Genomic DNA, 26,956 nt, shown 5'->3' with positions numbered 1-26,956 from the left:
GATACACAACTTAGAAAAAAAATACTCTGGAAAGAGTATAAGAAGCTAATTTGAAAAGGAAAGAAGAAATCAGAGTTAATGGTACCAATTACGAACCTTGTATAAGAAAGCTCACTGGGGACGCTGAGAAATTGGCTGCTCATGGCAGCTTCAGACATAGAACCGTACTTAGAAGTTTGGTAGATAAATCAATAGAACCAGATCAATTGCGGAAAAGGGAAAAGAGGATACATAAATAATAAATTCATAAATTTGTTTTCCTGGACTCTTCTTTCCGTACACAGGCATTGAGCCTTTGATACATGTGGGGACCGGCTCCAGGATTTTCTGCACATACCAAAATCCACACCTACTCAGGTCCTGTAGTAACCCTTGTGGAACCCACCTGTTTGAACAGGCACTTCCTATGTGCATGCATTTTGCCCCCCAAGAACATTGTTTTTTCTACCTGTGCTTGGTTGAAAAAAATCCACATGTAACTGGATCAGCACAGCTCAAATTTGTGTTTGGATACATTTTAAGGGCCATGTGAGGCAAAATACTAAAATAATTCTTATCAGGACTTGAAACATATGGCCAAACACTGAAAAACATAGTTTGGTTCTGTGCTTTAGTTGAAAGTTGCAGGTGAGAGGAAAAAGCTCAGGGGTGAGAATGACAAGCCCTATCCTGGGATTGGTCACTGTAGAAAGGGAATCATAAACTCAGATTCTGTCCGATTTAGAATGAATGCCTAATCACTGGGAGTCAGTGAATCTTTAAAATTGATTACGGGGGCTTAAAAATTGATATTGAATGTTCTCTCTTTATTAGGTTTCTATTATGAATTAATTAATATAGTTAATGGTTTAAGAAATTCTAAATCGTAAGCAATAACGATCTATTTAGCTGGTGGAAGGCCCTGCTAGGTATGATTATCTGAATAGATCATTTTCTTTTCACATTAGCTGGCAATTCCCTTTTTTTGTATCCTTTTTATTTTGTATTCATTTACAAAAGATGTTCCTCAAAGATTAGCAGTGCGAACCATAACTATATAACTAACTGATGTACAGTTGAGACTAAATGTATGGTTATCACAAACAGATAATTATGGAAAAATATTCCTCAACTTTGAATTCTCCAATGACTAAATCTTTTTAAGTGATTCCAACAAGAAGAAATTTCCCTGATTTGAGAGTCTGTCAGTCTCCCCTAATACATCTTACGGAGCATGTGCTAATGAATATTCTTTGAATACATTTATTTTCTTTATGTGTTATTACCTCTTTTTTTTGTTTGTTTTAATGTGATGAGCAGATTTAAGGGTTCAAAACAGTGTTTTCAATGCACTTTTATATTTCAAAATGTATTGGAAAACCAAAAACCCTGTTGGTATTAATATTTGGATTGCTTACTATGGATCATTTTTAACTAAGTATCTTACACAACATATTTACAAGTGAATTTCCCTCTCTGCTCCGTTTGTTAAAAATATATATCCATGTTAAGAAAAGCCCATCTTTTAGTGAATAAAATAATGATTTTGTACTAATGAAGATAGGTAAGTACATAGATATGATAGGCATTTGTTATTTTTCTGTTTGTAGCATCCCAGCAAGGCAGTTAAATAGTTTGGGAAGATATCTGCCTGTTTGTGCTTAGATCTGATCTCTGGCACTTAATCAGTGCCCTGATTATAACTGTGATAAACAACCTCACAGTTCTGTGCTGTGAGGCGGGATGGAAATCAATATTGAATTGAGTGCTAATACATGTCACATACTGAACTTAATGGGGGTGAGGGAATCTATATTTTCAAGAATATACTGATCTGAATGAATAGAGTGGGAGTATCATTTATAAAACACAGCAAACAAAATGGTGATGAGTGAGTGTTACCTTATTTTACTTTTCCCAAATTTGTTAAGGTTTATAAATGACAAATTTAAAATGGGTATATATAAGTTTCACAGTGTGGACCACAGTGTAACCTCAAACTCATGTATTCAAGGGATCCTCCTGCTTTAGCCTCCTGAGCAGTGAGATTACAGGCACACGCCACCACACTAAGCCTTTTCAATTAAAAAAAATATTTTTTGTAGAGACAAGGTCTCCCTAGGTTGCCCAAGTTGGTCTCTAATTCCTGCCTCAAGAGATCCTCCTAACTCAGCCTTCTAAATAATTAAGAGTACTGGCTCATGTGTCTACACCAAGCCTTTAAAAATAATATTTTGTAGAGACAAAGGTCTCTATGTTACTAAGGGTGGTCTCTAACTCCTGGCTTCAAGGGACCATCCTGCCTCAGCCCCCCAAAATACTAGGATGACAGGTATGAGCCACCACCCATGGACAATGTGAAATTTTATATACCCAGATGATATTAAGTGATTATATTATGTTTCTGTTGTAATAACACAAAAGTTCTACTCTTTCAGGAATTTTATGTATAAAATGTATTACTATCAACTATAAGTATTATCCTGCATATTTGATACCTAGAAATAATTCATCCTACAACTAAAAGTTTGGATCCTTCAGCCAACATTTCCCATTACCCCAATCCCTCAGCCCTATATCCCTTACATACATAATAAAGAGACAGGGTAGAAAGTTCGAAAGATTACGGGCTGCATAGTAGCACTTGACATCTGTCCTTACTCTCTTGCTGATGTGCTGATGAATTGCCCGGTAACAAGGGAAACTAATAATTGATCTCACAGGCACTTGAGATGTTGTGACAGGAAGGGGGCGTGACTCTAAAATTGACTTGCCAGTCAAGACAAGAAGTAAATAGGAAACCTTTGTCGTGTTTGAAGGTCTAAATTCTTTACCAGGAAGAATGCAGTAAGCCATTATGTGTGTTAAAATGCTGCGGTTCCTCAAAAGATGAAAAAGTTTATCCTTTAAGAGTGACATGTCAGAGAAAAGAAATGCCTTCCATTACCACCTATGATATAAAGCACTCTAAAATTTCTACCTAATGTATTGAAACATGAACCAGAAAAAACAAGTATACCTTTGTGAAAATAAATGAGTTTATTTGGACTTAAAAAATTAAAAAAAAAAAGATTAAAATTGTACAATGTAACAAACGTTAGTGGTGCAAGAAACCTGCATATTCCCTCTGCCTCGCTGCTTAAAAACAATCCGGTATTGAGGGCTTTGTTTGTTGTTCGTTTGTTTGGGTGTTCAGGTTTTTATTTTTACAAAGTAGTTGTATCGGATGAATAAAACTACTGAAGATAATTAAGAAAGCCTGACCCCAACAAGCAAACGGATAGACAAAAATTGGCTGACACTGACACCCACTGCAGGAGGAGGCACTCTGAAAGCAGTTCCTTGATTTCAGCTTTGCATGGCCTGTGTCCTCCCTGGGCTTTCCCCTTTAGGGTACTTTCCATTATGGGGAAGAATGAAGCTGAAATGAGGTATTTTTATGCTAAGGAGACACAGGTTAAAGCGTGGGTCTAAAAGAATGGTAAGAAGTAGGAAGGCACAAACTTAGGGAGGAGCCACAAAGAGTACAGCCCTCAAGTCCTTAAGGTCTCTAAGGATATAGCGATGTCTAGACTTTTAACACCGCAGAACTCCAAGCAACTTAGCAGAAAAGGTTGGCAAGAAAGCTGAGGAACTGGACGGAGATTTCAGCCCCAGGAAACCAAAATTAGACTGAATCCTTACCAAGTTCATGTGGGTTTGCAAGTGCTGCTAACTGGTCACCTGGGTACCATCGTTCTAAAGTGTATGATGCCCCATAATCATATCATTGTATACAGTTATGATTTAATAAAAAAATTAAAAAAAAAAGTGTCTATTCAGTCTTTTTGATCATTTCTATACTTTTTTCTTTACATGTTTCTTATTGACTTACGTCGTTTATATGCATAACATATTTCATCATAACTATTTTTTCATTTATGTATTAAAATTGTTTTCTCCCTTTTGCACGCATCTTTTCTGTTTATACCCCTATATGAATGTTTCAGCTGCTGTAGTATGATAACAAGAAATAGTTTAATATAGTCATAGTGTTATTATAAAGTTAAAGAAAGTCATAGTGTTATTATAAAGTTAAAGAAATTTAATGATATAATTTTATTTAATATTAAATAACAGTGTATCTTCATATATGCCAATTGTCCCAATAATGTTATTGGGTTCAATCCAAGATCAAATGTTTGCTTAAATAGCATGTCATTTTAGCCTTTAATCTTGAACAGTTCCTCAGACTAGAAGAAATTTCACAAGCTAGTCATAAAAACACTACTGTGATTTTAAACAGAGGACTATGGTCAATAACTTACATGATCAGATTGAAAATAAAACTGTAACATTTCAATAATTAAGGCAGTTTGGTATTGACATCAAATATAATTGCCATTTTAGTTATCAATAATAATAAACTCTTTAAAAATTATATATATGCAAGTTACCAGTTCAGATCACACGTATTTGTTTAAATAAATTTCTGTCTTCAAAAAAATTATATATATACATATATATGTGCACTACATAACATCCAGTAACAAAAACTAAAAGATTATATGCAAATACTGGAATAAAGTGAGTTCCAGATTAAAGCCCTTGACAGTATACCCTATTTCACTTGCCATACAAAAACAGAGTTCATACAGCAGTCTTTTTAAATTGAAGAGTTATAGTTGAAAACTTAGAGCAACAATAAATATTTTCTAATACTTTTAACATTAAAAGTGTTTTCACACTTGTAGTTAAGTGGTTAGGGTGCCAGCCACAAACACTGGGACTGGTGGGTTCAAACCCGGCCCGGGCCTGCTAAACAACAATGACAACTCCAACAAAAAAATAGCCGGGCTTTATAGTGGACGCCTGTAGTCCCAGCTACTTGGGAGGCTGAGGCAAGAGAATTGCTTAAGCCCAAGAGTTTGAGGTTGCTGTGAGCTGTAACATCACTGCACTCTACTAAGGGTGACATAGTGAGACTCTGTCTCAATAGAAAAAATAAATAAATAAAATAAATAAATAATAAAAATGGTTTCACAATCACTTATATTCCAGCAAAATAATAAAGCTCACTTAAATTGTAAATGCAAGTGTGTCTAGGAGAAGTTATAAACCCTTAGTTTTATCCTTTAATTCTTAATACTGGTTTATAAAAATCTCAGTTAAAAATACAGAGATTGTATTGGAGTGAAAGTGACTCTAAAGTATGTGATGTTTAAGGGAGGGGAGGAAATTTGGAGGGGCTTTGTTATATTAGAACCCTCAAATATGTTGGCAATACAAGAAAGGAATTGGAAGAAAAACAAAGACAAACCACATCTTTTGAGAAAAGCTGGCTTTGGTGTATCACGTGTTAGGAAAAAGAAATGTATTTCTATCAAATTTTCTCTGCTTATTCTATTCTGTGTGACATTAATTACTCAGAATAAAGACTAAAAAAAGTCAATAAATAATATTGAGATGGGATATGGACAAGGGGATCAGATCCACCCTGGGAAGAGGTCTGCGGACATGCTGTACAAAACGTCAGGTTTGTTCTAGAAGAAGAAATGTTTCTACGCTGACTAGAATTTAGGCTAAAAAATCATGGGCACACAGAACATGGGCTAAAATATGAAAGAATATTGAAAACTTTGAATTCTACATAAGTAGATTTGGATTTTCTTTCTCTTTCTTTCTTTCTTTCTTTCTTTCTTTCTTTCTTTCTTTCTTTCTTTCTTTCTTTCTTTCTTTCTTTCTTTCTTTTTCATTTTTTTGTTGTTTTTGGGTTTTTTTGCACACTCTCACTTTGTTGCCCTCAGTAGAGTACCATGGCATCAAAGCTCACAGCAATCTCAAACTCACGGGCTTAAGTGATTCTCTTGCCTCAGCCTCCCGAGTAGCTGGGAGTACAGGTGCCTGCCACAATGTCCAGCTGTTTTTGTTGCAGTTGTCATTGTTGTTTAGCAGGCCCCAGCCAGGTTCAAACTTGCCAGCCTCAGTGTATGTGGCTTGCGCCATAACCACTGTGCTACAGGTGCCAAGCCAGATTTGGATTATTTTTCCACGGGTGATTCTGTTTGTGCTAGGCTTTGAGAAGCATTGTGTAAACTGTTTTTGAGAATTAAAAAAAAAAAAAAAGTACATAAAGTAAAAAAAAAAATCTAAAAAAGACTAGTTTAGTGCAGTGGTCCGGTGAAGGGGCCGTATAGTATTGTTAGTGTGGTTCTGTCAGTAAAAACTAAAAGTTGGAGCTTTATTGTAAAAGTAGGTTGCTATAAAACTCCATGTGCAACAGGTCTGTATAAACTGTCCTGAAAGTCTAGCATATTACTGAACGTTTTCTCACATATTCTGAGTTTTAAATAACCAGCCCTATAAAGAGAATTGTGGAATACAATGTAGTCATAAATCTGAAGCTGCTGCTATATGAATGCATGATAATGACATTTTAAAACCTTCATAAAGATATTTTATTTACATTCTGAAAAACACTGTAATCTACTATAAAAATCATCAAACATCTTCCAGTAAATTCGGTCCTATATTTCAGGCTCTAATTTCCCTTCTGCCTATAATTCATGCACATCAAACTGCCATATCCAAAAGCCTAATAGAAAATTACCTATCCAAGCCCATATATATAGATATATATTTATCTATTTATTTTAGAGATATACCAACATTTACTGCATACATCAGTGTGTGTAATTGTGAAAGACATCACCCTACATTTTAATACTCAATCAAATATGAACAGTCACTTCTGGTACCTGAGTTTCCCATTGTTTTAGGTAACACTGAAACCAATTCTAACTAAGAAGACAGCTTGATAAAATGTTAAAAATCCCCTTCCACATTAGATTCTATGATTATACTCAGATGATTAGGATTTCAGCTGTAGAATAACAAAAGTTTTGCATTAAAATTATGAAAACTTCAGGGCTAACTCTGTAATAAAAATACTTTATCGTTTTCTGATTTGACTACTCATAGATAGTCCATTGGTATAATGGTCCCTTGCCCTGCTTTAAAGTAAATGATAAACAACCATCTTTGAATTAAAATGTAGTGGTCAATTAAATTGATATTAAAAATATTTTTTCCTACAAAACTAATAAACGCTATGTCAGCTGTGTTGGAAATCAGGTATTTCCTCATGGAATAAATGTAGGTCAAAAGTCAGATGATAAAATCAAATAGTTAAATTCTACTCAATTTTCAACAATAATATGCATATATTAGTTGAATATCATCTATGAATACCAGAATTCTTAAGAACCTTGATATAATATGTAAAAATATCAAGTATGTATAATGATTCTGTAACAGAGTAAATAGTGGGAGCATTTGCTGTGCTTGTCGCTAAATTTATTTTAATTCTTCTGTTGAGCATATTCGTATTCTGCCTAAGTAATTCAGTCACGTAAGTCTGTTCTAATTACAGAGAAGCTAGATGGCAATTGTTATGACTTTGCAATCCTCTTTAGTAAGAACAAAATTTTTTCCTTATACATTAAACAGAGCTGGTAAATCTCTGATAGTTTCCATCAAAAGTGACCAACCAAACTTCAAATTGCATTATCATGAAAAATAAAAACTTGCTCTTACTTCCAATGTTGCCAACTTTTCTCTCCTATAGTGAAAAAGTCTGAATAGTATAGAGAAATATTCTACAGCATTTCCTTACAAAAATGTAATCTTGATCATTTCTTGTTTTTCTCCTCCATCCGGACAATAAAAAGCAAACATCATTTCAGATTTGTGCTCCTCACGTAACTAATTTGTACACGAGCTTTTAACAGATTGTTCATATCCTTTTAACAGATTGTATGTAAGAACAATTCAACCTGGAATTTCAGGCTGTTCAGAGTGAAGGTCTAACTTTATGCTTTTAGCCTAGCCTTTTTTTTGTTTGTTGTGCTATGTGCAATCCATAAGCACATTTGTATTAAATTTTTACTGGCTTGCCCTGCTCATAGTGGCAGGCCCTTCCAAAATCCTAGGAAATAGCAGAAATTTTGAATTAAATAAATTATGATAGCAATTTAATTTAATACAACAAGAATCTGAGGGTTGGAAAGCTTAAACAAATTCTAAGTTCTATTTAGTTCCTGAATGGCACAATCAAGGCTAAATCTCTTAAGTTGCATGTCTCCGTGTGCATATATTTTGCTGCCACTATTTTCTTTATTTTATCAAGATCAAACTTTAGGTTTTACCAGCAAGGATTCTAAGTCCTTCCAACTTAGTGAAAGTTTATAACACCTATAAATGAATATGGTTCTCATTGTTTTCTCTGATACTTAGCTTATATAAGACTAAAAACAAACGGTGAAATTTCTTCCCATTGGAAGCTCCCTGCTCCATCCCAATCATGGGGCACAGTGAGTATGACAGTCCTTTTCTTTACAAGAGACACTGCTAATTCAATGGATGCTTAAAGACTAGGTTTGGGTACATCCAGGGGAAAGAAGTTTCATTGTATCAAAAGACAATCAGTGTGTTGTTCAAGAAGGTAAATCTTTAACAGAATTTATATGTTTGACCAAGTTCAGGGATAAAAGTTTGTCTAGCCTCTGTGTATGCAAATTAATAACGATGTCAACTGCGAAGAAAAGCAGGTTAGGAGAGAGTACGTATAACCTAGTACAGGCGGAGAAGTGGTGAAAAAGCTGATTTTTGACCTGCTTGATATTAATTCCAATATCGCCAACATTTCTCTCTTATATTGAGGGAGAGATGTGGTAATAGCATATCTTAAATAAGGTCCTATAACAAAACAGAGATTTTTGCCAACGTTTTTCTCCTATAATGAAGTGGGGATAACAAAATACAGAAAACTTTGTGGTTTTTTTTTTAAAGTAGTTCATGTGTTTTATTTTGTTGCAATTTTACTTTTATATACATATTACTTTACATGGAGCACATCAAAATACTTGGCAGATAGTTTTCAGATAGTTTTGGTCTGATTATACTCATCTACCAAAACATCCGATTATTATAACGAATTTTCCATTTTGGGTTCATGATCTGCTTGCTAAGAATAGGAAGGCACAAAAGAATTGAACTCCTTAGCTTGGTAATGGATATCCTCTTTATAAGACAAATAAAAAAAAGATTTTATGAAAAGTAATTAAATAAAACTTGTGCACATACGTTTATCAATGATTTATGACAGATTAGTGAATTTAAAATATGTAATATATGTATACCAAGGAGTACTACTTAACCATAAAAAATGGTGAGCTAGTACCTTTTACAAAGACCTGGATGGAAGTGGAGACCATTCTTCTAAGTGAAGTTTCACAGGTAAAGAAAAAGAAACATCACAATCACATATACACACTATCAAACCGGAACTCCGGATAGTGTAAACCGGAAATGTTATAGTGTATCACACCCATACACACATTTGGTAGTAAAACTCAACAGAAAGCAAGCAAATGAGAGGGGCCGAAAAGGGAGAAGTAAGTTCACACCTAACAGGGAAGATGATCAATATCCAGGTGAGGGGAACACGTACAACTTTGATTCAAACTGTACAAAAGCAAAATGTAATCAAAACATTTCTACCCCCCATAATATTCTGAAATAAAAAAACAAACAAGATTTTATAAAATGATTTAAAGTATAAGAAATATTTTTAAATGTCAGTGCAAGAATGGTGATACATTTAGAAATTAATCTATGAATTTTCAACTTACAGGACAAAAAAGTATTTTTGTTTTTAGCTAAAAAGAAATGCTTGTAGAACTTACGGCCTTAAGATTATGAGTGTTCTTTTGGATCTGTGACTATTTTTCTCTATCTGTGAATCTTCCAAGATAAAATCGTTTCTGTTAGGCCTTGTGACCCCAATTTGTCCTTGGTACACCACCTTAGAAGCAGAATCGTAGGGAATTGCACATCCTTAGATGTTACATCCTTAAACATTTGCCAGCTTAACTTGAATTTCAAAAAGTTAGTTACTAAATATAATGGGAAAATGATGTTATATGAGGGATGCTGGAGGACACCACATGATTAACCTGAAAAGAAATAATGGGGAAAAAGAATCAGCAAAGGAGCTGGATGGGGCAAAATGAGCAGGACCTATGCAACCAGACAAGGGAGAGTTCCAAAGAAGAGGATGTCACAGGCTTCTGATAAAGGAGGCTGCGTGTGATCGGTGCCCACACAGTTTAGGTCAGGACTCCAGCAATCTCACGGAGCTAATCTGCTTCTGGTTTCAATTTAAAGACACAACTTCTATGCTGTCGAGTACTTGACCATCTTTTAGTTTTGGCTCTCTTCTAATTTATTTGCGTGGTGTTACTGATGAATCAGACAATAGTCAGACAATTACAGTCACTTGAAGTAATCATGTGCTAAGAACCAGGAAAAATCAATGTCTCCTCTGTGGACAATGGTAGGATTTAAGATTTTTTTATTCTCAGAATTTGAAAGTACCTAGCATAGGGTGTAAATTGAGGATAATTACAGTGAAAAAAAATCTATCGTTGTGAGTATAGAGTAGCAGGAGTGAGATTGGTGTGGAGAGAATAAACACAGAGAAAATTATGAACGTTGACAAGATCATGCTGCTGTTAAAGAAAGAGAAAGGTGATGAGGTAAAGGAAGGGAAGAAAGTCTCTAGACACTAAAAAATATGGGGGGGGGGAGCAATGAAATGGTTTACTCCCAATTAAGCACAAGAAGAGAGTTACACATTTTGTACACCACACACTCATTTGCTCCTGATTGCTAGCGATCAGCCACTGGTGTTACTTCTGCTGACATAAGAATTTCATCTTCCTAAAGGAAGTGGCATCTTTCCATTGACTTTTCTTCTTCCTCCTACTATGAACACCCTAGTCTGAATTACAGGCAAGAAGTAGTTCAACATGGCTGATATTAAGAAATAGAACCATCTAGAAGTACTTTATTTCTTATGCACAGCATACTATTCTTAATTATGATGAAATATTCATCAATATATACCAATATATTTCAGCAATTCTTTTAGCAAATAATCATTAAATTTTACTTTGCCTCATATAACATGCTCAATTGTTTGCCCATGACTTTCAATTAAATTTAAATGAAAAGTGTTTTAAATACAAACCCATTCAATTGTACCATATGTAGCTGATTAATGGTGAATCAAGCTCCTGTATAATTTGTCTTGTTTTGATGCTTGTTACACATATTAATTTACATTTAGTACCTGGATACATCACAATCCTCACCCTACCCCATTGAAAGCAATTGCAATATCATGTGTCCTAAACGTCTTAATCAGCCAAATATTTCCGAATAATTATTAGTGATGTGGAACAATGTTGTAAAAAATAAGTATTACTTTTATCTTTTATAAAATTTTTATATAAATTTTTCTCATATAAAATTTCTCACTATGGGGAAAAGGCCAAGGAAAGGGAAGGGGGGGAGGTTTTGGTGGAGGGAGGGTAATGGGTGGGGCCACATCTATGGTGCATCTTAGAATGGGTACAGGCGATTGCACTAATGTACACAGCTATGATTTAACAATAAAAAAAAGAAAAGAAAAAAATAAAATAAAATTTCTTACCTTGCCTACATATTGTGTGTCTGTACCTGTGTACTCTTCCAACAAGAAGAACTGATTCCACATCCAGCCTCGCTTGGTGCGATGTAGAATTTTACCACCATCTTTTGTCAGACCCACTACCTTTTCGCTTGGCAAATGACTGTTAGCTTTCTCTTGTAGTGGGAGGGTGTCAACCAAATGGAACATGTAAGTCCAGATGAATAATAGTAGGTAAGTCCTCATTCTCTGTGGCTTCCTCAAGATGTAGGATTCAATTTATTGTCTCTTTCTCCTGAAGAGTAGAGGGAGAAAAAATGGCTCTATTAGCTTATGTTGCACATTTGCTAAACCTCAAAAACTTATTCCATATATTATTTCGATTTTACAAATAACACATGTATGCTATATTACATTCTTTTCATATCAGTAGATTACGAAAAACTCATCTATCACATAGATATCTAGAGTGACATACATAACCCAAGTAATCTAAACAATTTAGCAGCTAATTGTAACATAACTGTATTATGATCAGATAAATGTGAATATATCTCTAATTTAGAAAACTAAATATTTTGAAAAAATAAGCTCAAAAATATGTCAGTTGCCACATTAAATATTCAAAATCCCTTAGGAATAATAAAAGTAAAATGTGCATTAATACATAGGTATATGTAAGAATTTTATACTTTTAAAGATTACTATCTTCTCTCTGTAATCTACCACTTTTCACAAGATACTTCATGTCTTCTGCCTCTTCCTTCTTTTCTTCATTCTTCTCCCCTCTTTCTCCTTTTATAATAGGTTTAAATGTTGCCTTAAGGAAAATTAAATGGTATCAAATATATTTAGAGTTGTGTCTTATAATACTTACCATACTTAGCATGTTGATTCTTTATAATTCATAACAAAAATAATTAAAACATTAAAAAATCTATTTCCTAAAATACTATGAAAACAAGTATACAAAACTGATATTATAAAATTAAGTATAGCATTTTATCTGTGGGATAAACAATGTCTTTTTGTTGAGATAGTAAGTTGATTCTTCCTGATTTAAAACTACAGTTCATTTAGTATTTCAAAATTAGTTTTGTTATCAAGTTGGTTTTACTTTTATTTTGTAATCCAATGAATTTTTTTGCCTGCCTTACTTTTAGGTTGTTTTCTTTTGCTTAATCACCACCATCATCTCTCATATTCTTTTTTTTTTTTTTTTTTTTTTTTGGTAGAGACAGAGTCTCACTTTACCACCTTCAGTAGAGTGCCATGATGCCACAGGACTCACAGCAACCTCCAGCTCTTGGGCTTCCGCGATTCTCCTGCCTCATTTTTTGGTTGCAGTTCAGCCTGGACTGGGTTTGAACCCGCCACCCTCGGTATATGGGGCTGGCGCCCTACTCACTGAGCCACAGATATTCTAAATGAAGTGTGGAAAGGAAAAAAATGAAATGAACAAAGAAGCAGCGGGTCATAACCTAATTATGAAAACTAGAATTAGAGCTTGAGTTCTACATTCTCATTCACACCATCATGTCTCTATCTCAGCTCTTTCTCTGTCTCTGTGTCTGCCTCTGTCTTCTCTCTCATTGTTTTTTCTCTTGCTCTACACCTGTTCAACTTGATAAAATATGTGAGTGATACTATCTAATAAATTCAAATTTGACATCTTCAATTCCAGAAAGCAAATGGATAGTGTTTTCTAACTTGAGTTTGAAAAAACCTGGGATGGACTTTGGCCAGATACCCAATGCTGGACCAAATATCTATGGCTGTTGTCCAGGGGCTGAGAAGGTGTAAAGGTTGCAGATTGTCTTTATTCTTTACTACCTGTGAGTCTTTTGGATATTTATCCACAGCACCATGGGTCTCAACTACTCCATCTATACAAGAAAATAAATTAGTACCTGACTCAAAAAGTAGTATTCTTGACTATATTTTGAACTTCTATCAAAAAAGTAATAATATATATATTACAATGGCTTACATTATTTTTAAAATAGCATATACCTATGCCAAAAAATGAGGCATGCGGACATTAAGTCACTTGACAAAGTTCACATAGGTAAAAGTTGTTAGAATGAAGTTTCAGATCCACAGCCTTAAATAATATTTTACATAATATAGTCTGTGTACAACAGCTGGCATAGGGCTAGTAGGCAGTACGACGTGTTAGTGTTACTGTCATGATTATCATTAGCACCAGCCATGGTCATTTCCACCATAGCCACAGAGATATGTGTCAACACAGCCATGAAGAGAGAATGTTGACTGGCAGGTAATGCTCTAGATGTTTGCTGTGGTCTAGAACTGTTGGTTCTGTCCAGCACATATACGGTTCCTAATTCCTATGCCCATTACTAAACGCATTGCTCCTATAAGTATAATACATATATAGTTACAAATGCACACACTCAGAATGACAGAAATCCAAAATCACATTATTTTCTTGGTCTCGCGTCTCAGGTGATGGTGATTATCATTGATGTGGCTATTCATACGCATATAAACAATGGGATAATTGGTTAATGTAAACACAGCCAATGCAAAACTCTGAAAAGAAAAATCAGAAATCTACAATATCAAATACTGCTTATAAAACATGAAAGGGAAAAGTACCAGCTAGGGGCCATTGGCCCGGAACTTGCCCCTGTTTGGTAGATCAGTGGTGGTGCAGTGGAAAATGAATGGCCAGAGAATCTCAAGGTCATGTCCACCCTCTACAGATAATAAAATACGGTAAATTCCTTAGTCCCTCACATTGGTAACCTTGCTTTCTTCCCACCGGGAGAATATCTTTGGCATTCCCTTTGATAACCTTTGAAAAAGAACATTGAAGAGTATTCTTTATTTTCTGAGGTTTATTCGAACTATGATGCCTATGTTGTGTAGAATGCGGGCCTTTGAGCAAACAAAATAAAAATAAAACTGTATTAGATGGAGAAAGAGAAATAGGCAGGGGCCAAGATCCCATAGGCTTTTATAAAGTGCAGAAAGGAATTCATGTTCATTTTCAGTGCAAAGGAAGACAGTTGGAAGATTTTAACATGGCATGTTTAGAAAAGATTAATTTGGCAATGACTGGAAAATAGACTAGAGGGTAGAAAAGGGATTTGGTCATGAGACTTTGGTTAGAGTTTATTGCACTGGTCCAGTAAGAGATAATGATGGCTTAGACAGAAGTGATTTGAACTAGCCCCTGACACTCCATCCAGATTTCCCTGTGATTATTTAATATGCCACAAACTAGGTGTAACAAACAGTTTCTGTATTCTTTGCTTTCAATGGTCTGCACCTGCAGTGATCTCTGAACAATTTCCCTTGGATACTGAAGCCACTTTGTCCACATGCATGGAAACCTAACAAGCTTCAAGTTTACAAACATCTCCCGTGGAATCTCAAAGCCAATGTGGGACTATGAAAACTCACACATTATTTAAATTCAGAACTCCTCTACAGAATTGCGCTTAAGCTTCTTTTCCCTGTCCCACCACTCCACTTTATCCCTCACTTCTTTACCAGGAACAAATTTACTAAGCAATAAATTTCATGCAAATCCTTGCCTAAGAGTTTGCTTTGGATGAACCAGAACTAAGAAATAGATAAAATCCAAATATTTAGATATTCAGAACAGTAGATACTACATCTCGAGTTTTGGTTACAGAAGGTGAAGGAAAAATGAAAATAAATTACAATTTCAAGATTATTTCTTTATTTGGTAAGTGATTGAGCCATGTATAACCATTTATATCAAGGAAAGGGCAAATATTTGGAAAAAGTTTTTTTTTTTTTTTTTTCTTAATCATGGCTAAAATAAGTTATTCATGAGCTGCTGCTGAGGCAGGGAACTGACAGGCACTGCTTTGGGTATGGTGCGGCCTTGGGCATTGTTGCAGCACTGCCTTTATGAGTCACACAGTGTCAAAACAAAGTTTATGATTCCCCTGATCTAAACAAGACAGAAGCAGGGCAAGTTCCTACTTGTTAGAATCAAGACCATGAAGAAACACTGCCCCTACCCTGAATGACCCTAAATAGAAAGATGACAAGAACCAGAGGGCTGGTTCTCTGCTATGCCTGGCTAGTCCTCCTTTTTTTGAGAACCTTCTGGTTCTCCTCTGCTCTAGATGGTTCTTTTCTTCATGGAGAACCAGCCTCTACTCTGTCTCTGGAATAGACTTTCCAATTTTCTATTGTTTCTAAATAAATCTCGCTTTCACATTATTCTGTTGGCTCACATCTGAATTCTTTCTTGCAGGAAGGTAAGGACTCTCTTGGACTTCAAGTGGCTCCCAGTCTCAGGAATTACTTTCTTGCATCACGAGCATTAACATGATTTTGGCATAATTAATATAGGGAGCAAAGTGATTCACTGCCTTAGTGATTTTATATAATTTCACTTGAATATGCAATAAACACACATATAAATAGCAACTCTTTTATTGCTATTCTACCTAATTCGTTATATCATTACTTTGAGAAAACTAATGCACAGCTTAAATAATTTCCTAAACTTCTGTAAGTAGAAACAGAAAAGCTATGAATTAAAAACAGGTACTTCCCTAGTATTGAACTCTCCTGCTTCAGAAATAGCCCACTAATATCTAGAATACAACAATCAACATTATTATATTACTTACTTATTGTGTTCTAGGCATTATAATGGGTCTTTGTTGAAAGCATTTCTTTAAAACTCACAGGAGTATTAAAAAATGTACAACTATATTAGACAGAAGAGGCAGTTGAGGTTTTTCTCTTTTTAGACAGGGTCTTGCCTTGTAGCCCTTGGTAGAGTGCTGTGGCATCACAGTTCGTAGCAACCTCAAACTCTTGGGCTTAAGTGATTCTCTTGCCTCATTCTCCCGAGTAGCTGGGATGACAGACGCCCACCACAATGCCTGCTATTTTAGAGATGATGTCTGGCTCTGGCTCAGGTTGGTCTCAAACCGTGAGCTCAGGCAATCCACCTGCCTTGGCCTCCCAAGTGCTGGGATTACAGGCGTGAGACAACATGCCAGGCCCAAGGTTTTGTTTCTTGAAATAACCTGCTAATTACAGGATGCAAAAAAACAACAGGAATTTTGTGGGTAAGGGTGGAAGGCAGGATTCGAATCCTCTCTGGCTATTATAAATTTTCCTGATATTCACAGTGCTGCTAAGTTGTTAGTGCCTTCATGTTTGTGTTTCCCCAAAGTGTATGGATGAAATCCAACTTTCAAAGTCATACATCATGACCAAGTTGGTTTTATCCCAGGGTCTCAAGGCTGGTTCAATATACGTAAATCTACAAATGTAATCCAGCACATAAACAAATTAAAAAACCAAGACCATATGATTCTCTCAATCGATGCAGAAAAAGCTTTTGATAATATCCAGCATCCCTTCATGATCAGAACACTTAAGAAAATTGGTATAGAAGGGACATTTCTTAAACTGATAGAGGCCATCTACAGCAAACCCACAGCCAATATCGTATTCAATGGAGTTAAACTGAAATCATTTCCACTCAGATCAGGAACCAGACAAGGCTGCCCATTGTTTCCACTGCTCTTTAACATTGTAATGGAAGTTTTAGCCATCGCAATTAGGGAAGAAAAGGCGATCAAGGATATCCATATAGGGTCAGAAGAGATAAAACTTTCACTCTTCGCAGATGATATGATTGTATATCTGGAAAACACCAGGGATTGTACTACAAAACTCTTAGAAGTGATAAAGGAATACAGCAGCGGCTCAGGTTACAAAATCAACATTCATAAATCAGTAGTCTTTATATATACCAATAATAGTCAAGCTGAAAAAAACAGTTAAGGACTCTATTCCATCCACAGTAGAGCCAAAGAAGATGAAATATTTGGGAGTTTATCTAACAGAGAACGTGAAAGATCTCTATAAAGAGAACTATGAAACTCTAAGAAAAGAAATAGCTGAAAATGTTAACAAATGGAAAAACATACCATGTTCATGGCTGGGAAGAACGAACATTGTTAAAATGCAATATACAATTTTAATGCAATCCCTATTAAAGCTCCACTGTCATACTTGAAAGATCTTGAAAAAATAATACTTCATTTTATATGGAATCAGAAAAAAACCTCAAATAGCCAAGACATTACTCAGAAATAAAAACAAAGCAGGAGATAAAATGAGATAATAATCATGCTACCAGACCTCAGACTATACTATAAATCAATAGTGTTCAAAACAGCATGGTACTAGCACAAAAACAGAGAAGTAGATGTCTGGAACAGAATAGAGAACCAAGAGATGAATCCAACTACTTTTCGTTATTTGATCTTTGACAAGCCAATTCAAAACATTCAGTGGGGTAAAGATTCCCTATTTAACAAATGGTGCTGGGTGAACTGGCTGGCAACCTGTAGAAGACTGAAAGTGGACCCACACCTTTCACCATTAACTAAGATAGACTCTCACTGGATTAAAGATTTAAACTTAAGACATGAAACTATGAAAATACTGGAAGAGAGTGCAGGGAAAACCCTTGAAGAAATCAGTCTGGGCGAGTATATTATGAGGAGGACCCCCTGGGCAATTGAAGCAGCTTCAAAAATACACTACTAGGACCTTGATCAAACTAAAAAGCTTCTGCAGAGCCAAGAACACAGTAAGTAAAGCAAGCAAACAGCCCTCAGAATGGGAGAAGATATTTGCAGGTTATGTCTCTGACAAAGGTTTAATAACCAGAATCCACAGAGAATTCAAACGTATAAGCAAAAAAAAGAACAAGTGATCCCATCGCAGGCTGGGCCAGGGACTTGAAGAGAAACTTCTCTGAAGAAGACAGGCAGGCGGCCTACAGACATATGAAAAAATGCTCGTCATCTTTAATCATCAGAGAAATGCAAATCAAAACTACTTTGAGATACCATCTAACTCCAGTAAGATTAGCCCATATCGCAAAATCCCAAGACCAGAGATGTTGGCATGGATGTGGAGAAAACGGAACACTTCTACACTGGTGGTGGGAATGCAAATTAATACATTCCTTTTGGAAAGATGTTTGGAGAACACTTAGAGATCTAAAAATATATTTGCCATTCAATCCTATAATTCCTCTACTAGATATATACCCAGAAGTACAAAAGTCACATTGTAACAAAGATATTTGTACCAGAATGTTTATTGCAGCCCAATTCATAATTGCTAAGTCATGGAAAAAGCCCAAGTGCCCATTGATCCATGAATGGATTAATAAATTGTGGTACATGTACACCATGGAATATTATGCAGCCTTAAAGAAAGATGGAGACTTTACCTCTTTCATGTTTACATGGATGGAGCTGGAACACATTCTTCTTAGTAAAGTAGCTCAGGAATGGAAGAAAAAGTATCCAATGTACTCAGCCCTACTAAGAAACTAATTTATGGCTTTCACATGAAAGCTATAACCCAGTTATAACCTAAAAATAGGGGGAAGGGGGAGAGAGAGGGACGGGAGGGGAGAAGATGAGCAGAGGTAGGGTGATTGGTGGGATTACACCTGCGGTGCATCTTACAAGGGTACATGTGAAACTTACTAAATGTAGAATATAAATGTCTTAACACAATAACTAAGAAAATGCCAGGAAGGCTATGTTAACCAGTGTGATGAAAATGTGTCAAACGGTCTATAAAACCAGCGTATGGTGCCCCATGATCTTATTAATGAACACAGCTATGATTTAATAATAATAATAAAAAAAAGTCATAATTTTAGGAAAGGCCGTCTTAGGAAGTGATTAGGTTATCGGGGTGGAGCCCTCATGAATGGTGTTAGTACCCTTAAAAGGATGCCTGAGAGAACTCTTTTGCCTTTATGTCATGTAAGGACACAGCAAAATCATGGCCAACTATGACTTGGGAAGCTGGCCTTCACCAGACACTGAATCTGCCAGTAATTTGATATTAGAATGGATGGGTTCCAGAACTATTGTATACCAGCAACCTAGTCTATTGCAATTTTATGGCAGCAGAAACTGAGAGAAAATTGGTACCAGAATTGAGTTGCTGCTATAAGAAATACCTAAAAGTGTGGAAGTGGCTGTTGAAATAAGTGGCTTATTGTTAAGAAATCCGTACTGTAGTGAAATATTTTGTAAATCATTGCATCTCACATAAAAGTTATTGAAAGTCGGTATTTAAAATGTGCTTGTAATATTAATTGGTTAATTGATCAAGGCTTAATATAAATAATCTCTAATTTGAGCCTGGGATCACATATGACATTGATGTAAACAAACTGGTAGAGAAATGAAAATATTGACCTAGTTGAAAACATACCTTTTGAAAGAATTTAAGTGGTTTTTCTTTTTTTCTAATAAAAGGAAAAATATTTTCAGCAGTAAAAATGTAACAGTCATAAAAATTTGCATAACATGAGATTATGAGTGAACTCCATGTATTTGTGTAAATTATGGAATGTTTGTTTAGTCTTTATAGCCTTCTGATGAAATCTCTCATTTATTTTCCTGTATTTTTATATTTCTCACATCTAGGGAATATTAGTGCAACTCCTGTGGCCAATTTAACACCTGTATATTCTTCTTCTTTTGGACATACACGCACAGTTTAAAAGGTTTTCTGTTGCATTTGATTTTAACATTTTCCAGGATATCTCAGGAGATTTATTAAAAAGTCTTCATATTATTTATTCAATAACAAAAAGCCAACTAAATTCTTATGCTTAATAATCTTTATCAGCCTTAAACTCTCTACATTTTAATCACATTTTTGTGACTAAATAATCACAAAATAAATACATAAGATGCATTATGAAGTACAACATGTTAAACTTAGTTTAACTTTGATTTTGTAATCAGGGAATTTATTTGAATGTTAACTTTGAAAACTGAAAATTATGTTACTATTATTCCCTTCTTCCTTAATTATATTTCAATTGCATTTCAGAAAAATGTCTGTTAGCAATTTATGAATAAAGAAAAAGTCTACATTACTGTAACTAAGTAGAATGTTCATCATATATATAAAGTAGAGTGTATATATATTTATCCTTATCTTTACACAAATACACTTGGAGAAGTTTTAACTCGGGCATTGAATTTTAATAATTTCAATCTTATTTTTCAGGCATAGTTTCTCTGATGAAATGTATATATCTGTAGTGAGGCAAGTGTATGTAATTAATTTTAGTCTCATCATTACCATTTTTTGGTATTTTTTTTTCCTCTCTGTCTCCTGAACTATAGCGCGGTAGTGGCGTCATCACATCAAATTGCTGGGCTAAACTGATTCTCCTGCCTCAGCCTTCCAAGGAGCAAGGAATAATTTTTTTCTTCTATTTTCATAGAGATAGGGTCTCAGTCTTGTTCAGACTGGTCTCAAATCTTGATCTGAAGCAATCCTCCCACCACAGTTTCCCAGAGTGCTAACAGTACAGGTGTGAGCCACTACACCATGCCTCATTATGTTAATACTGTTTTTAATCAACAACACGTTTCCACATTTATTAACTTACTAAACTTCATAAAACAAAACAAACAAAACTTTGGTAATGATTATATAATTTAAAGGCTCCAAATTGTATTTCTGAGTCATGGAGGTAGGATAACACAAACCAATTCTCATCACCCAGAAATTTGTGGTTTTGGTAAAAGTCATAAATATGCTGTTTGATTTCTTTATTCCTGTGTTCTTTCCAACACAGGAATGATATTTGTTCCTTATATAACTGGGAAAGACAATTCTGACAACTAGGTAGGGAAATAAATATACAAAGAATACGTTCTATAAATCTGAATGTTCACCAAGTGATGGATCTTATAAAATCTAGGAATTTTTGAAGGATTTCTACATAATCTATTTTTCATAGAAATATATAATTATGTATGATTACACATGTATTTACACATATAATATTGCAATAGTTTGCTTCATTTACTTAATATATATTCATATGTATTTATGTATATATTTAAAATTTCTAAAATCATTGATTTGTTTCAAGAACTCTATGCCTCAATTCTGTCAAGTTGTAATTTGAGAATCTGTATTTATTCAAATAAATAGCATAACATTAGTTCAAGCAAAACATAATTATATGTTTTGACAATCCAGCCACCTTTATATAAATAATTCTTAACGGCAATCACCACCAGACTTTCAGCTTTAAAAATTTAGCTTTAAGTCTTCCCTTTAAAGTTAGCTATATAAACTATATCAGAAGAGAAGATCTTGAATCAGGTTTTCCCAATAATCCATCAAAATAACAGTCATAACATTTTATAGTATTTAATACAATGATACATTGAGAATATATGGAATGAAAGGCATACAAAAAATCCACTGTCAGAATCTGAAAAAATAACTATTGTTTACAAGGACAGTGGATCTAGATCAAGAAAATAATGACTGATGACTTTCTATGATATATATGCATTTTACGTATAAAACCATAACTACTTTAAATTTAAAAGAAACAGGAAAACAATTTTCCCTCAGTATAGGCCCCTGGATGGGGATATAGGATGTTGAAAATTGTATATGGTTTTCTGTGGCAAGACTGCCCCTTTTAGAAGTGGCCTAGATACTGATTCTATTACATCTATTAAATTTATATATCCCTATAATATAACTGTTTAAGTATAAAAGGAGAAAATTGATAGGGATATTAAATTGGATATATTTCAATTTGGAGATGACTTACGAGTAAATCATTTTAATCAATGTTGAAGATGAAAAAATAACTGTTAGAATGCCGTCTATAGCAATGATGTGTTTATGAATGTTGGCTAACAATGTATTAGTGGGAGGGCAAGTAGGGTTTGTTAGTATCACCAACAAATTGTGACATTTTTAATTAATATGTTCTTAAACACCAGAAATTAGACAAAAAGTTTTGAAAGTAGGTGTGCCAAAAGATGTAACAGGCACCATGAAGTTGGACTATAATATAACCACGGGCAAATCACACCCAGCCTATCAAACTAAGCATGTGTGTTAACTCTTTATGAAGGAATAAACATCATGGTTTCTATGCTCAACGGACAGAGGTATGTGACCAGAAAGAAAATCAGACAAATAGAGTGTTTTAAAAGAGAAGGCGATGGAATTTTCCAGTTTTAGTACATCCTACCATCTAAGTGATCATCCCCTTATACACATTAGGGGAGGGGAAACATATAACATATTATGTGGAATAAGTCGATATTATTAATATGTAAAGATATTCTTTAAAACCAGTAACAAAATAAGATGTATATCTGCAAGTCTTTAAAAAACACAAATTATAAATGTATATATATGCATTTATTCTCTAAATTGAATTGATAAAAAATGTGCATATACAAAGATTATCCTTCATGCTAAGGATGTGCTAATAAATTAAACAGAGTCTCTTACTTTGTAGAGATAGAGGCAGAAGACAAACTATAAATAAATTCAAAGCCATTTGTTGCTAAGTAGTATGAATAAAGCTAATATCCAAACTTAACATAGTGTTATAGTAGTCATGACTGCATAGTGTTGGTGAACAACTAGACATATAAGTTGACTGAACAGAATAAAGTCCAGAATTAGATCTATATGAATATAGTCAACTGATCTTTGACAAAATAGCAAAAGCAATTCAAAGAAGAAAGGATAGTCTTCTTAGAAAATGATGCTGGAACAACTGAACATCCACATGCAAAAAAAAAAAAAAAAAAAAGAACATAAATACAGCCTTTACACTTTTCACATGAGTTAACTCAAAATGGATCCTGAATGTAAATGTAAAATAAAAAAACCACAAAATTTCTTGAAGAAAACACACTACACTACCTTGGTGACTTTGGATTTGGCAATGAGTTTTAGATACAAGTCAAACACATAATTCATAAAAGAAAAGGTGATGAAATGGACTTCATTAAAATTAAAACTTCTTCCCTATGACAAATGATTGAGAGAATGGAAAGTCAAGGCAATACTGGAGGAAAATGTTTGAAACAAATATATATAATAAAGGACTATGATCTAAAATATACAAAGACTATTTAAACCTCAATAATAAGAATGCAAAAAACACCCCCAAATTAAACACCAACAAAAGGTCTGGAAAAAACATAACCAAAGAAGATATACATATAAAGACACACACACACACACACACACGTGTAATAAGCTTACAAAAATACTCAAAATTGGCTTGGTACCTGTACCTCAGCGACTAGGGTGCCAGCCACATACCCTGGAGCTGGTGGGTTCAAATCCAGCCCGGGTCTGCTAAACAACGACAACTGCAACCAAAAAATAGCCAGGCATTGTAGCAGGTGCCTGTAGTCCCAGCTACTTGGGAGGCTGAGGCAAGAGACTCAATGAACCCAAGAATTTGAGGCTGCTGTGAGTTTTGATGCTACGGCACTCTACCAAGGGCCACATATTGAGACTCTGTCTCAACAACAACAATAACAAATACTCAAAATCATTCGCAATTAGTGAATTCCAAATTAAAACAATAAGCTACTCTACAACTATCAGTATGGCTAAAATCCAGAAATTGTGAATTTCAAATATTGCCATATGTTTGGAGCAAAGGTAATTCTGTTTCATTACTGATAGAATTCCAAAAGGTACAACCCCCTCTGGAAAGATATTTGGAAGTTTTATTATCAAGCTAAACATGAGAATCACACTCCTAAGTACATACTCAATCACTTGAAAAACATGTCCATACAAAAACCCATACTTCAATACATATAGAACCTTTATTTGTAATCTTCAAAAAAATGGGGAAAACTATAAGATGCTCTTTCATAGGTGAAAAATAGGCAAATTGTGGCATATTCACATAATTGAACATAACTCAGTAAAAAAAAATGAGGAAATTTAACTTCAACATGTTAAATGAGAGAATATAGCTCTAAAAGCTATCTACCAAATGATTCCAATTATAGAACATTCTGAAATAGGCAAAACAGTAAAAGACCAGCAATTGCCAATGGTTTGGGCGGAAGACAGGAGAGATGAACATGTGAGGTGTAGGAAACGTTTTGGGGAGTGAAACTACTCAGTGGAGTACTGCAGTGGTAGATCCATGACGTTACGCAGCAGCAAAACCCGTACCCCTTAAAATAAAGGTTTATAGAGAGAGAATGTTAATGCATGCGGATGGCAGTAAAAATTGTTTATCAAGTACAGGCTGAAAGGATGGAATCCTCAAAGAACAGAGACTGTAGTGAGTCAATCTAATTGTATTTCAAATGTGTGAAATGACCTCAAGAAGAGAGTGGGAGGAAAAGGGGCTGACTTATGTAACTTTGGAATTACAAAATTACATGGAAAAAAAAAAACGTGCACATACGTATTGTTGTTTTTCACAAAGCTCAGGGTTGACAATTCTTATGCTGCTGTATTTTATACTGGAATTTAACAATTTAGTAAATTGATGGTGGATGTTAAGAGTCAATTTTCTTACACTTTTTGTAAGAATTTACAGAGAAGCAAGAGGAAAAGGTTAGCATGATCCATGTGATAATTACGATTTAGAGACAAAAATATAAATTCATGTACTTTAATAATATAGATATAGGGAACTACACTTCAAAATATTTATAAATATGTGTACATAAGCACACAAATTAGTATACACAGATAGTATTGCCCCCTTGTATTAATGAACTCACTTATAATCCAGATCTTGGTTTCTAAAGCCATTTTCCCATAAAAAGAATCATAGCCTCTGGAGAAATGTCTGATTATAAGATTAGAGCAGGAAATATATAAGATGAGCCTAGCATATCTTGCAGTGACAGAAATCATAGTAGTGCTTTTTCTTTCTTTCTTTCTTTCTTTCTTTCTTTCTTTCTTTCTTTCTTTCTTTCTTTCTTTCTTTCTTTCTTTCTTTCTTTCTTTTTCTTTTGTTGTTGTTGTTGTTGTTGTTGTTGTTGTTGGAGTTTTTGGCCAGGGCTGGGTTTGAATCCGTCACCTCCGATATATGGGGCCAGAGCCCCATTCCTTGAGCCCCAGATGCCGCCCAGAGTGCTTATTCTTAAAACTCTCTCCATCTTTCTACAAAACAAAGGCATTACATGGATGGGGCTATGTGAAAGAGACACATGATCTATGTGTTTATGATTTAATAAAAAATAAAAAAATAAAAGAGACACAGGATGAAAGATTTGGCCCAATGGCCCAAATCTGGGATACACTGAGCAACAGAATGTATAGAGAAGCACTGTATTATAATCCAAATAGTAAAATAAAAGTGATTTCCCTTTTAAAGTAGTAAAATAAGTTAAGTATCCCTCATCCAAAATGCTTGAGACTAGAAGTGTTTCAAATTTGGGGTTTTTTCACATGGGTGAATATTTGAATTGTTCTTGCCATTTAAGCATCCAAATCTGAAAATCCCAAATCCGAAATGCTCCAATGAACATATCCTTTGAGTTTTATCTCAGTAATCAAAAAAAAAAAATTGTGAATTTTAGACAATTTTATATTTTAAATTTTCAGATTTTAGATACTCAACGTGTACCTTTAAATTCATACTGATACAAATAAATCATTGAATCAATAGATAATTGAGGGAAATACGATATTCTCTCCACAAGGTGAAAGAGCATAAACTCCTACTTTCTAAGTGTGGGATGTGCCTCGTAAGTTCCTTCCATAAGTGGTAGTATGGAAATGGGGAGAAAGAAGGAACTTTCTATTGTAGAAAACTGACAAACACCATCCCAGCCAGGCAATCAAGGCTAATATCAGCGACATGCAAACAAGTATAGTAAGTACCAGTTATGATACATTGAAAATAGTACACTGCCTCTGTGGTCTTCTTCCCATAGTTCTGTTCTAATGAGAGGAAGACAACAAATAAATTCCAATAGCCTGGCGTCCTATAAAACACCTGATCAATACACCTTAAAACTGTTGAGGTCACTGAAGATCAGAAAAGTCAGAAAAGTCTTTGTCAAATGAATTTTAAGAACTAAGGACTAATAAATGAAATGTGGTATCACTAATGAAACCATAGAAAATACAAAAATAATGCAAACTAAGTACATCTGAATAAGCTTCGGAGTTCATTCAATAAAACACATCATTATTGACTCATAAATTGTAAAAATGTACTATACTAATATAAGATGTGAATCACAGGCAAAAAGGTGTAAAGGGTTTATTGGAGTATTATGTACTAACACATCAATTTTTTCGTAAATCTAAAAATTATTCTTAAAAATTAAATAAAAAAGTTAAATGAAGGCAGAATAAATTATGGGGGAGGAGTAGTGTTAATTTTGATCTTGTGTTCAAAGAGGGTGACTATGTCATGTTGACATTTGAACAGAAAGCAGAGGCAGATAGGAAGTGAGCCACGAAGATCTCACTGGGAACAGCTTTCCAGGGAAAGGGATCAGCAAAATGTTGGGGAAGAAAGGTTGTTTAGGGCTGAATATGGATAGGAGAAAAACATACAATGAACAAAGGAAGGTTTATAGACCATGAAATCAAAGAGCCAGCAGGCTT

General features: G+C 34.6%; 1 protein-coding gene across 4 annotated transcripts in view; it reads right to left on the bottom strand.

The window, feature by feature from the left end:
• Window positions 1–26,956, bottom strand: part of CDH9 (cadherin 9) — a 168,481-nt gene that overhangs the window by 106,914 nt on the left and 34,611 nt on the right. For 3 of the 4 annotated variants that reach the window (XM_053596483.1, XM_053596494.1, XM_053596488.1), the window contains exon 2: window positions 11,516–11,786. In XM_053596483.1, coding sequence (XP_053452458.1) covers window positions 11,516–11,737 — 222 coding nt within the window. In that variant the 5' untranslated portion in view covers window positions 11,738–11,786. The remainder of the gene's footprint in view (window positions 1–11,515; window positions 11,787–26,956) is intronic. The other variant, XM_053596480.1, reaches the window with a different exon arrangement.

This window comes from Nycticebus coucang, chromosome 1 (genome assembly GCF_027406575.1).
Source record: "Nycticebus coucang isolate mNycCou1 chromosome 1, mNycCou1.pri, whole genome shotgun sequence".
Classification (NCBI taxonomy): Eukaryota; Metazoa; Chordata; class Mammalia; order Primates; family Lorisidae; genus Nycticebus; species Nycticebus coucang.
This window is presented reverse-complemented; position numbering and strand designations above follow the sequence as displayed.